This window comes from Nesoenas mayeri, assembly GCF_963082525.1.
Source record: "Nesoenas mayeri genome assembly, chromosome: 8".
Classification (NCBI taxonomy): domain Eukaryota; kingdom Metazoa; phylum Chordata; class Aves; order Columbiformes; family Columbidae; genus Nesoenas; species Nesoenas mayeri.
The window spans coordinates 5,039,388-5,052,249 of record NC_137554.1 but is presented as its reverse complement, the minus strand read 5'-3'; the positions used below and the strand labels follow the sequence as shown (position 1 = coordinate 5,052,249).

Here is a 12,862-nt window from a genome sequence, read left to right as displayed (position 1 = left end):
ATGAAACCAAAAGGAAGGCGTTACCTTCAAGATTCTTTCCATGTACTAGATGTAGCTTCTGGAATTTAATTCTGACCTGTCTTCATTTCAGATCGGTACTACAGTTTGGATGTTGGCAGAAGAATAGCAAGACCCGTTACCGCTCTCACAGGAAAGACTGTAACCAAGGACTGGTACAACTGTCCTAGCAAGTGATGCGCAGCAGAGGACTTTGAAAAAAGATGCCATTTGAATGTTGACATTTTGTCTAATTTTATTAATAAAGACATCGAAATGTGTGCACACAAATCTAAGTATAAAACGCTGCTTTAAGCTCTGGCTTCATGACACTAAAGCAACCACAGGCAAACTGGCACTTTTGTATACACAGCTGTAATTACTTTACAGATCATTAATTAATGTTGCCTCTGTTCAGGCCTCCTCTGCCTCCCATTGCATGAGTTACACCTGTGTCAGGAAGAAAAAGAAAAGACAAAAAACACACAACAAATACATTAATATAAATCCTTTTCACCCTTCTAACCAACCATTAGTACATGTGATACTTCATTTTTCTGTTGGAAATTGCTCCAAATGTTACCAGAAGGTAACATTTGAGCTGCCCTCCCTCCCCTTTTGTTACTAAACAAATGGTGATAAGACTATAAAGAACATCAATCCTCAGTCTGCCTCCTCACTTTATTTTTTCCTTTGTAATACCAGACACCTGTATTTCAGTGCTAGTAGCAAGTCTTGTACAATGTTAAAATAATGCCAAGCCAAATACAATTCATCTAAGGATTTTTCTTAATTCAAAAGTTGCAAACAACTGTTTATTGTTGTGGTTTAACTCCATATCGAATTCCAAAAAAATCTGTAATGCTTCCCAAAACTTTATTTTTTAATCGACATAAGACATGGTGATATAATATCTAGAAACTTTGATGTACCAAATGGGAAACTGATATGCAATGTTAAAAAACAAAGATTTCTAAACTTATGTCCTAACATTTAAAAAAATCTTTTAAAACTTTATAAAATTCACAATCTACTGCCATTTACTTTCTGTCCACTGCTAAGAACCAAGTGCCACATAAGAAGAAAGTCTGCCTGGCTAAACAACGCTCAGACTAACATACTAAATCAAAACTACAGAGCTCTTAGGGGAGCACATTGGAAGTTAGGGCAGGGATGCTGTATTACTCAATGTCTTACAAGCAAATGTAGCCATATAAAGTAGTACTTCATATATGGTCCCCACAGGAAGAAAGTACTAAGAATTGTTTGAAAAAGGCTGAATTTGAGCAACCATGAACACTTACCCCTCTGTCTGTTGAACTGGCGACCCCGAACACCAGTTCTCAATGTCGGTGGCTGAAGTCGGACACGGCGAAACGGCTTCGGCTGATTGCTGCTTGTGTCTGAAGAAGTGGAAATGCAGGAAAGAACGTCTGTGTCTAGTGCTGCTTCTCAATGTTTACATGATTTGATATGCATCGTGCTCTCAAATTTTACTTCAAAATTATGAAAGTGCATCCTTATTTCATTCACAGCTTCTCTCATGTAAATAAAAGCCTTAAAGCAAGTCAGTTTGGGACTTCTTTTATCACCCACGCTAGCTGGTAAATTGATAACTCAACTGTGATTTACTTACTGTTTGAATGAAAAATATATTTTTAAATCTGACATCAAACATAACAATGGATAGAATCATCAACGTATCAAGTTGGTGCAAAAGTAATTGTGGTATTTGCATTGTTGAAATTTGCTGTTTGATATTGGAATACATTGTAATACATTGTTAAATAAGTGTGGTTATGTTATACATAATTTTAATGCACTTTTCACTCTATCAATAACTTTTGCCCTTTCAAGCATTATTCTTACTTCAGCCTACTCCAGTTACTGCACTCCAAGCAGAAACTCTTTGCTGTTAAGACTATAGTCATAAAAATGTAGTGATGCTTCAAGAGTTCTGTCTTATTTTGTGTATCTTGGCTACAAGCAGTGCTGGTCCAAAAGTATGAAATAATTGCTTCCAGCAATTAACCCCTACCTGCAGATGAACTAGAAGGAGGATCTTGACTAGTTGAAGGAAGATCTGACTCATCAGATGCCTGAACAGATTCTTCTTCTTGCTGGCTATCAATTTCTAGGCCTGCTTCTGAAGTAATTCTGTAAGAGAAGGAACATATAATTATATTCTCATCGTTTCAAAAAGCTGAGGAAAAAAAGCATCACCTTTAAGCAGACAGATTCCCGTCTTTCCCCAGAAATTCTTCCTGGTTTTATCCTGTTTTCTTGTGTTCCCCCTGCCTAAATCATGAGAGATTTATCTGGACTGTAAAAAATAACAATGTAATTTCCTTGAGATGGAGACCACTCCAGATGCACATTCAACAGACTAACTGTATCTCAGAGAAGCTATTTAATAACTAACAAAACCTGATGTGATGGTGGTGTTTTATTTAGACAGGAAGAATGAAGCAGATGGACCGCACTAATTGGTTATGCCTAAAGACCACTCCTGGGTGCAATACCTATGTTATTCGGACTCTGTCTTCGAAAGATAAAAGCCTAAAAGCATTATAGGGCTGGAAAAAATAAATTAAACATTCAATTTAGTTTAAATGTAGCTCACTTTTTAGTATACTTTTTATTTACCTTGATTAGTATAATAAAAACTGTTGGAAGATGATAACCAAAAGTAGACTGTTCCCTGCTAACAACTGACTTGCTTTCCCACCAAGCTAAAAGCCTGGTCCCAACTATGGATTGCTTCACGAATCATTTAGTTTCTCTACGGATACACTTCTAATTCACTGAAGATTAAATATTTTGTAAGAAGCAAATATGCGATTGTAAGATCAGAATTTCCATCCTAACTATTCGCATGCAGACTTGCAGTCCAAGTTGGTGCTGCACCAGGAAAACTGTGTGGTGTATTTAACTTGCAGCAGGAACATTTCATTTTTCTTATGACCAAACCTTCTGCAATCAGTAGATGAAAGTGTAGGTAAATTGTGAACTACACATTTTTTATTATTATGTACCCAATAAAAATCAAAAGCAAAACACAATATAAGATGATAACATGTCCCCTTTTAGATTTGGAATGCATTTGATCATAATAAAAATAGAGCAATTACTATAAATATTAAAAATTGCACTTGAAAAGTAGAAGACAATATCATTGTCTATGAAATTCTTAAAAACTGCTTATTCTCTTCCCTTGTGCTCCACCTTTTGTACTTTCACTGCCCAAACTGAATGACTTCATTGCAGATCCTTTGGAGCAAGAAGTGATTTTCTCTGCTAACAAAGGGGAATGCTTTACCTTTTATTCTACAAACCCTAGTCCTTCAAAGCGGGGCCTTAACTCTCAGTGTCTGACTACTACAGAGCCCTCTACATTCTGAAAAAATAAAGAAATCATGATTTCTGGTGACTTTTTAGCTACGCTAAATCAGAAGAAGAAAATCTTTGGGTTTAGAAGAAAAGGTCAGATTGTACTACCTCCCAAAATTACTAAATCCTCTTCGAGTTGTCCTTCCTACCAGAATAAGTTAAACTTGAAAATGAATCGCAAGCACACTCAGATGAAAAACTATCATGACATCAAGTCTTAGTGAACCAAACGAGTCACAGTTTACCCTTCAGACTCTGCCTCTGCAAAAACTTCGTCCCCGTCGTCACCCGCTCCAGGCTCCGTGGTGGTGGACAGGTTGCCGGTAGATGTGGTCACCATGGGGACAGACTGAGAAGCGTGCTCTGAAGCATCGGCTGACGCACTCTCGGTAAAAACTGTCACTGTACATGAAAGGTAGTTTAATAAACATCAACTTAGTTCGAATTTCCTACAGAAAACCTTTGGAAATGAAAAGCACATCAGGGAAATACTCCCGATGTAGCAATAAGCGCTATAATAATAATTTAACTATTTTCTGGGAAAGTCAAGGTTTCCAGCCTTTACTTCAGCCTGAAAATGTCTTGTCACTTACCTGGTGCTGCTACTTGTAATGGTGTTGTGGGAACACTGCGACCACCCGATTCTTCCTCATGAGCAAGGAATAGTGGGGTTTCATACATTCCTAAACCTGCAACACAAAGTTTTAGTGACAAATAAAATAGCCAGCTAAAAACTACATTAACTGTCTTCTCTCTGTACACTTGATGAAGTTCAGTGATTTGTACTTAAATATGGAGATTGTTATTTTAAGTTGGTTTGACTTACTGCCAGAGCCAATTATAATTTATTGGAAGATAAAACCTTGATGAAAACATATTTGTTTTACTTTCATCCTTTCCTTATGTGCTTGTTTTGCTGTGAGCTTTCTTCTTTTCTTGTAAGCATACCCATTCTGTGCTGATGGGGATAGAGGGGAAAATGACTGATTTATGAGAACAAAACCATTATAGACCAACTGCCTGGCTATCTCTTTGCAAGTAAGGCTATATCCCAAAGATTTTTTTGCATTTGCTGTTATCTCCTATTATTTTACTACAGGAAAGCTACGATCAACAGTAAAAATAAAGCTTAAATCCATTCCTTCAATATTTAATTTCTCCTTAAATGAAGTTTCTTGTGTCCAGCAAGCACTCTGTGCTGCATAAAATTCCAGTTTCTCTGGTTCACAAGCCTGTTGCTCCTACCCAGAGAAGCATTCCACTTTACAAATCATATTACAAACAGAAGCACAGCAGCTTGGAGGAAACACCTTTTTCCTTTCTGTTAGTCTCTCTCTGGTGACAATTACTTAGGAGTCGCAGGTTTCCACAGTTCAACAAGCACCCAAAGTAGAACTGCATTTTACTGACTGCATTATTTGGTTTTCTCTCTAGCAACCACAGAAAAGAAAGTAGAGAACTGGTTTACCTCCTTGCGATGCAAGCTGACCAAGATCTGAGTGACTCGAGCTGGTCTGGGGCATATCTTCAGGGGGTCCAAATCTGAATCTAGGAACTCCAGCTACCTGGGGGGAACTATCAGAATAAACATGTAAGGAATTCTGCAATTTTTCAGGTCATTTGGGGAGGTGTAGGGGAGCCAGAAAGCCAGCTGACCAAAACAAGAGAACATACTATGCATGAGACAAAATGAATTAACACTAACCACAAAAATCAGCTAAACTACTGCTAATTAAATAGCAATTAGTTTCTCAAAACTGATCTGGACTGCCTCCAAAGTCAGTAAAACAATCCGGAAGACAATATTCTTTACTTAGTCATCCTACAAATTCTCACAATTTTAAGTGGATTGCTGAATCCCCCCAAATCGAAGTGATAATTTTACCTATTTTATTGGTAATACTAGGGGGGCAGGGAGTGTGGGGTAAAGAACAGGAAAAGAAATTAAATAGAAGAACCTATTTTTTTTTATTGATCTCTTCTTAAGTCAGTACATTACAATACATTGGAGATTATCTGCCTCCTGATTTGCTGATGAGTTTCAGGATACACAGTTCAAATAACGATTACTTATTAGTAAATACAGTCATCTATCATAACACTTCGCACATTTTAACACGTGACTCCAATCACAAGTTCATTTAATTTGAATTTATTTTCATTCCACTGCAAAATGGAAAGAAATAGCTGCCTTATTCTTTTCTTTACATCTACTTACTGAATGGCTTCTGCAAACCCATCTGTACGATGTGGAACGACAAGAGTCGGCGTGCTTGGAACCGTTCTGTCCTCATCATCAAAGAAGTGCTGCTGCTGGAAAAAAAGAGGCTGATATGAGAGCCTACAATGTTATTTCCAGTTTCTACCAAGCTAAGTTAAAGGTTAGTTTGCTTTTTTTCCACATTGTCCAGTAAAGCAAAGATTTAGCCCTAACAAAATTCTTGCCCGGTTTCAGACATCTAAATCTGAGCTTGTTTCATAGGCTGCCCGTACAGGTGATGAAAAACACCAAATCAAACCAGAATAAAAACTACACATTTGCAGGTCACCCATCTTTCAAAGGATTTTTAGTAGTCTACTCCATGAGACCATCCTACCATGTAAGTGTGACATCTTCCTGTAGACTACAAAGCAATCTTAGGGTGATGTGTTCATAAACAGATACGAATCATCTGTCTTTATCTGGATTGCTGTAATGTACTGACCATATGGGATTTTTCACAGTGTGAATCAAATAGTCTGTTCCCTATAGATTTGTGTCCTGATCTCAGAAAAGATACTTTTTTTTAGTCAGTCTCTCTCTCCTCCCTCACTGAACATTTGTTCTGAAAAACAGAGCTGAAGTTGAATAAAGGGTTGGAAACTAGCTCAAAGAGACAGACAGAAAGCATAGATTAGCCTTGCTCCTTAAGGATGAGGTTGAAAACATTTAATTCATTTTTCCATCCACTTTGAAAGACTGATTCTAAAAACAAGTAATTAAGACCACCCTACACAAAAGGAAATTCAAGCTCTTTTGAACAGCTTTAGCTTCCTGGGACTTTTCTAGTATTTACCTTTCATTAATACAGAAAGTAACAGGACTAAGATGTTATCTACAAGGCTACAGAAACCATCCCACCCCTCAAGTCAGTAGCTAAACTTCTTCAAAAAACAAAACAGACCCCAAGAGTTATGAATGTTCCCTCAATGCAGGTTTTTAGCAGTAGACGCTCATGTCCTTACCATTCCACCTATACCAGGAGTCAGCTGAAGTCCACGCCCCACTGACTGTCTCCGACTCATCTGGATTCTCTTTACAATAAAGGAAAAAAGAAGCAGTGTGAATGCTTTCCTGGAATTCTAATAACATACAATTGTTCAATCAGAATGAAAGATAGTGGCTAAATAAGTTTAACTATGACATGTCAGTGCACAACACTGCTCAGTACATCATCGTAACGTCTTAAAGAACAGACTGTGGCTGCTTCACACCTTGTGTCTGCTGCCTGGTCTAACCGTGAAAGAATCATGTAGGTTTAAATTCCAGGTAAGTGACATTACTATTTTACTCAACTATCTCCCAAGGACAGAAAACTTGACCACTGAAATATTGTGGCCTGGAGACTCAGAACCAGTTTACGGTAATGCATACATTTCAGTCAGGATATTTTTGCAAAATTCAGGGTGTGATGTTTAGTTTACAAAATCTATAGGTCTGTGTTAAAGCATAATCACGGGTCAGGCACTGATTGTGAAAGGTTTAGGTTAGAAAATGAACAGCAACATTCCTGTGCCCAGTCTGTACTGGGGCAGGGACCAATAAAAACCCCTGCAAACCTGTCCAAGTTACAATCTGTTCAAGAACAGCTTTTATAATGGAAATATCCATAGTCACTGATTGATACAACACTGGTATAAGAATTTCAAGATACAAATCCATCATGAGTGCTTGACTCTTGTTAATGATCCCTGTCCAGCCATAATCTGCAGGATGAGACAGGTTAAGTCCGTTTGCTCAGATACCACTTGTAAAATCATAGAACCATTCTGGTTCGAAGAGACACCCAAGATCAAGCCTAACCATTTCAGGATGGTAAATAGATGTAATCTATTTTTACAATAGGCAGAGTACTTGGGTTTTACTTAGAAGAAATAATACGGTAATTTTTTTTAAAGTTTCAGAAGTTCTCAAATGCTAGAGATGGTTTTACCTGCACTGGGGGACCCAGTTCTTGCGGAGGAGCATGAATGGTGAGTCGTGGGGGCAGGGGATGCGGGGGTCTGCGCGGTGACTGGGGGGGCCGTGGGGCCTGTCTCTCTGAGGCAGACGATGGCTGCTGTTCTCGTGGGCTTCCGTGAGGAAAGGTGGACTCCGCAGCGCTTGTACTCCCTTCTCCTAAAACATACAGAAGGGTGTGCTCCCCAAACTGAGCTGAAAACACGAAGGCAAGTCTTCAAATTCTGCTTCCATATTAACACAGATGTTTCTACCCTTGCAAGAGTGGTGACAGCTGAGCGCTGTTATTTAAAAGCACTTAAAAGAGCACTTGTGCCAGCTACATCAACACCAGCACTGAAAAAAACCCCGCTGATTATTTAAGTGCTGATTTAGAAAGAGGAGGTTAATCTACTGAGCCATTGAGAGCAATTTCCACAGCAACCAGAGCTTCCATGGTTTTAAAGGGAATGCAGAATATATCCAGAAAAAAAAAAATTCAAAGCAATCACATTTCAGGTTAAAATCACTTTTAGCATTTTGCTTTATATTCTTACTTCTACATTTTCCCTTCTTACAGACAGAGACTTTGCAGAAACATGGAATAACCATACCGCTGTTTTGGGAATCCGCTGCCCTCTGGTTGCTGTCGCCTCCTCCCATGCTTTCCTCAGTTTCTGTTCCAGGATCTGTGCCATCAGCACCCTAAAAAACCCCACATAGACATAATGCGATTAGCACTGAACAACTGGGATCCTGTAAAGATATCAGACATCAAAATCTTAAAATATTTCTGTAAATATCTATGAAATCGTGTAAACGTATACAACTGTATGAAATTTCAGAAGTTTTGCGTATCTGTACATACACACACGTGAACAATGGAGCCATGATCGCTTAATAATCATGAAATACCCAGCTTTTGAAGAAACTGCCTTACTAGCTTTGCAACTACACTATTTGTTGCTTGTCCCTGTACTTTGTATTTTCATTCGACGTTCTTAAACATTCAAAGTTGAGTCTTCTTGTGAAAACACAGGAATTACTATCACCTACTTGCAGCCTCAATTTTCTGGGATGAATTCACACTAAGATTTTCTCCTTTCAAGTACGTCAATCTGTCCAGATGCATCACAACACCGATTTATTCCAAAAAATTTAACAAGCTATAAAAAAAAAAAGTACAAATCTCACCTCAGCATCATCTGCTTCATATCCATCATTGCCATCAGCGCTACCAGTTCCTTCATTACTGTCATCACCTTCATCTCCCATCCCTGTGTCTTCATCATCATCCTCATCGTCTTCTTCCTCATCCTCATAGTCCTAAAACCATAAAAAACCAGCAGCTGATGGGCTGAGCCGTGTCCTGCAGCAGGGGCACTGCTGGGACAGCCGGAACAGGCTGTGTCCACACACTGGAAGTCCGGACTACAAAAATCCAGAGTATTTATACAGTAAAAACAATTAGTCCCACACAGTGAACTTTACATCGGATCAAAGATAAAAATCATAAAGTAATTCATAAATAAAGTAATTCCATGCTACACGTACTTCCTGCTCGCCTTCATTTTCTTCGTCGTCATCATCTTCATCATCACTGTCAATTACGATGACATCATCTCTCTTGGACTGACCATCCTGGGATGATGAATTATTTGGTTGATCTGACTGGAGAGGTCCAAGATCTATCGGGATAGACTGAGAAGTTTCTTCGCTGTCCTCCATGGGAGTGTACTCTCCCTGGGTAACACCCTGCCAAAGAGAAACGTGAATTACCGGAGGAACCAAAATCAAATGCGGCATATCCAATTTTTACATGTTCATCAAGAAAGCATGTGTTGAATTTCTGAGATCTCTCAGATCTCAACCTCAGTCAAATGGAGGCCTTGCTCTACAACACAAATATTTTACCCTTCCCTACCAAATCTGATTTGGGATAGGATCATAGTACGTCCTCAGCTGTAAGGGACCCACAAGGACAACAGAGTTCAACTCCAATAGGTGCCATCACTAGGGATGCTGTATCACATATGATGTATTTGAATGCACACCCATGAAAATCTGCTCTCTGAATGTTTAGCCATCTACTTTGGACAAACAGGGTGCTATCACCAACACCTGCAACCATCTCTCTTCTACACAGGAATCCTGAGCTGCTGCTTTAGAGTTCTTTTGCTCTGGAGAAACAGCACCACAGTGCACACGATCACCAGCCACAAAGTGAGCAAACACTTCTCCTTCCATTCAGCACGTACATACAGTCAAAACATGTAAACCAAATCTGACAAGTATGACTAGAAGTGTTCAGAAAAAAGACAAGTGCATAAGAGAGAGTCCCTCACAATCTCTTAAAAAAACAATCAAGACTTTACCAAATCCCTTTTGTAGCATTCAAGACTTTTGGTTTAGATATGATAACTAGGTTACTATTTTCTGAACAACATGTTACTTTAAAGTTGCACATGCTTGTCTAGCAGCAGAATTCAAATTATCACATTGAGTACTAGAGTTGTTTAATTAAAGAAGGTTTAAAGATACCTGTGGAATAGAAAGCACACAGCTAGGATTTAATGAGGAGATAAATGTCTGTCATGCTTTTTAAACATATGATGGATACAAGGGGAAAAATGACCGACTAAAGACTCAGAACCTGTCACTGCCTAAAGAAAATAGATTCCACAGCTCAACATGGGGTTTTGCCAAATTACAGCTATATTTAGCTTTCCTAACACAGCTACAATGGGCATTTTACAGAACCAGAACAAAACCAACTTATTTTCTTTGTCTATCACATCATGACCCATCTAACACTAAGCTTGCTTGAGGATTTGTCAAATCCTTCTGTAAAACAAAGGCCAGAAAACAAAGAGAAGCTCTCCAAAGGAGTAAATGAAGAACTGAAAACAAATTCCATTTTAAGATTGTGACTTATTTAACCTCTCCATCTCAGTTTCACTATAGAAAACTGGGGTTAAGGACACTAGGATTTCTAAAACGCCACATCAAATTGAAATTCAAAATTGCAAAGCTTCATTAACATCCTGAATTTTACTTATATAGCTATATGTAGAGTGCAATACAACCCAAATATGTATCCTTGAACACAGCAAGTCTGAACTTAAAATGGTTTAAAGTGATTTCCACTTGAAAAGTTTCAGATATGAAAAACATATGAAAACTATCAAAACATTGATAGTGAAATAAAAGAGGCAGCTATTTCTGCTGAAAATATTTTTCTTTTCAAACATGCTTACTTCTCCAATTGAGTCTTGTGAGTCTTGATTGTATGTTTGAGCTTCTACCTCACCATCAGTGCTCTCTTCTGCTGTCACTTCCTCCTGAAAGAACATTTATTTTTCTTGTTTAAAACACATCATTAGCGCTGAAGTTGAGATGTTTGAGATTTTTCTAACTTCTTTTTTTAATGATCTTTTCCCACAAAGATCACGGGCATCATTTTGTTCCCCTTCCACTATTACTCCTTTGCTCTGCTTTTATATGGCACCTCAGATTTCTCTGCCTTGGAGAAATAGTCTCCCCATTCCAGTCCACTGCACCTCAGTGCTCTAAATCTTTTCGGGACCAAAAAAGAACCCCCAAGGTTTCCCATTCCACCTCCATCCTCTCAGCTAATTAAGTGATAACATTCTTACACCATCTTGCCCTTTTCTGGTATGCAATATCCACCTCATACAGAGTTAATAAGACAGATTAAGTAGTAGCATCTTATGTTGTCACAAACCTCAGGTCCAACTCTCTGTACGCTTCTCAGTTTCTTCGGAAGAGGCACATCCACCGTTTCCTCTGAAATTTGGTCTGAGTTTTCCACAGTGTTATCTTCCTCTTCCTCTCGTGGACGTTTAGATAGCGAAGAACTTGGAGTAGCTGAAACTTAAAAGAGCCTTTCTGTTATTTTCAAATGTACGAACCAGAAAATCAGAAGGTTTAGTATTTTATTCCAGAATATCACCTTTTTTTCTACATTGGATGATAACAAGTAGTATCAGAATGACTCGCTTTGTGCTGTTTCCTAGGCCATGGAACCATCAGCCCCTTTGGTTACAAGTCTTATACTCTTGGACCTATATTCATGACCTGACTGAACCCAGATGTAATTAAATGTAATTAAAATTAAATTAAGATATTTTTTCAGCATTTTTACTTCTGACAAGTTCACCTACAAGTTTAACAGAGTATCAGCTAGAAAACAAAAAAAGCATTTTAGAAAAGTGTATTTTGGGCAATAAACGTTTTAGACTATGCAGGACAAACAGATGTGCAACAGTGTATCACACTAAGCTTTTGTGTTCATCTCTATATTTTCTATTCCAGCTTAAGTACTCATGACTCCTAAAATGAACCTTGCTCCAACAGTACCATGGAAACAGAGGCAGCAAGGTTTAACGTATTAAACCCCGACGCTGCTCTGAACGGATAAACACAAGTTTGTATTTTCTGCTTCAAGGAATTCAGTGACTATTTCTTAAGGTTTGAGAAAGGAGCCTAACATCAGAAGTTTGTAAAACTTGCAATAATCTCAGGCGGGAGAAAAAAGTGCAAATTCTTTTGCTGAAGTTAGGCCTGGCTTAACAGGGGTTCGAGGAACTATTCAAAAAGGCAGGCCTAGAAAATAAAACCAACCTGTGCCAAAGACGGCTGTGGAAGTGGAGGGCCTCTCTATCTGTGAGCTCTGTACGACCTCCACGATGGCCGGGGACGGCTCCTGTGCAGCGGGCTCAATCTGAGGGTGGCTTTGCTGGGTGGGCTGCACAAACGCCGTGGCTTGAGTCTGCTGCTGAACAGTCAGGATGGGCTGAGACAGAGACGTCTGAACGTTGGGGCTGGTGGAACGCACAGACCCACTGGTGCTCCCGAAGACTGGAACATGCTCCACGGGTCCCTCTGACTGCATGGCTGAAAGGCAAATGGGAGCGCATTCAACTGTCGGCATGCTGATTACTAGAATTCACATTCTCCATTTCAGAACGCCCTAAATAAGCAGATTCAGTGTTCTGCAGATAGAGTTAACATTGCTTACAATCTTCAGTTGAGGAATCATAAACTTTGTTGCAACAGAAGCAGTCATAGAAGTGCAATATTGAAAGAAATGCAGGGACGATAAAATTATTTGATGTACTTTCAAACCAATAATTACTGAGATTTCAAGGCAAAGTTTTTATTATTTCATTCCTATGAGGACAGGCTGAGAGAACTGGGGCATTCAGCCTGGAGAAGAGAAGCTCCGGGAGACCTTAGTGCGGCCTTTCCAGACTT

The 12,862-nt window shown here is 38.9% G+C and overlaps 1 protein-coding gene across 3 annotated transcripts in view; it reads right to left on the bottom strand.

Moving 5' to 3' along the window:
* Positions 1 to 228: 228 nt before the first annotated feature.
* The window catches only part of TPR (translocated promoter region, nuclear basket protein), a gene marked incomplete at its 5' end in the record, with an annotated part of 38,577 nt that continues 25,943 nt past the window's right edge, over positions 229 to 12,862 (bottom strand). The window contains 15 exons of one of the 3 annotated variants that reach the window (XM_080349173.1): positions 229 to 447; positions 1,302 to 1,400; positions 2,036 to 2,154; positions 3,633 to 3,789; positions 3,981 to 4,076; positions 4,856 to 4,962; positions 5,606 to 5,715; positions 6,613 to 6,681; positions 7,581 to 7,765; positions 8,200 to 8,290; positions 8,780 to 8,911; positions 9,140 to 9,340; positions 10,843 to 10,926; positions 11,331 to 11,479; positions 12,230 to 12,502. In XM_080349173.1, the coding sequence (XP_080205299.1) occupies positions 392 to 447; positions 1,302 to 1,400; positions 2,036 to 2,154; positions 3,633 to 3,789; positions 3,981 to 4,076; positions 4,856 to 4,962; positions 5,606 to 5,715; positions 6,613 to 6,681; positions 7,581 to 7,765; positions 8,200 to 8,290; positions 8,780 to 8,911; positions 9,140 to 9,340; positions 10,843 to 10,926; positions 11,331 to 11,479; positions 12,230 to 12,502 (1,928 nt within the window). In that variant the 3' untranslated portion in view covers positions 229 to 391. The remainder of the gene's footprint in view (positions 448 to 1,301; positions 1,401 to 2,035; positions 2,155 to 3,632; positions 3,790 to 3,980; positions 4,077 to 4,855; positions 4,963 to 5,605; positions 5,716 to 6,612; positions 6,682 to 7,580; positions 7,766 to 8,199; positions 8,291 to 8,779; positions 8,912 to 9,139; positions 9,341 to 10,842; positions 10,927 to 11,330; positions 11,480 to 12,229; positions 12,503 to 12,862) is intronic. The other 2 variants (XM_080349174.1, XM_080349175.1) reach the window with 2 other exon arrangements.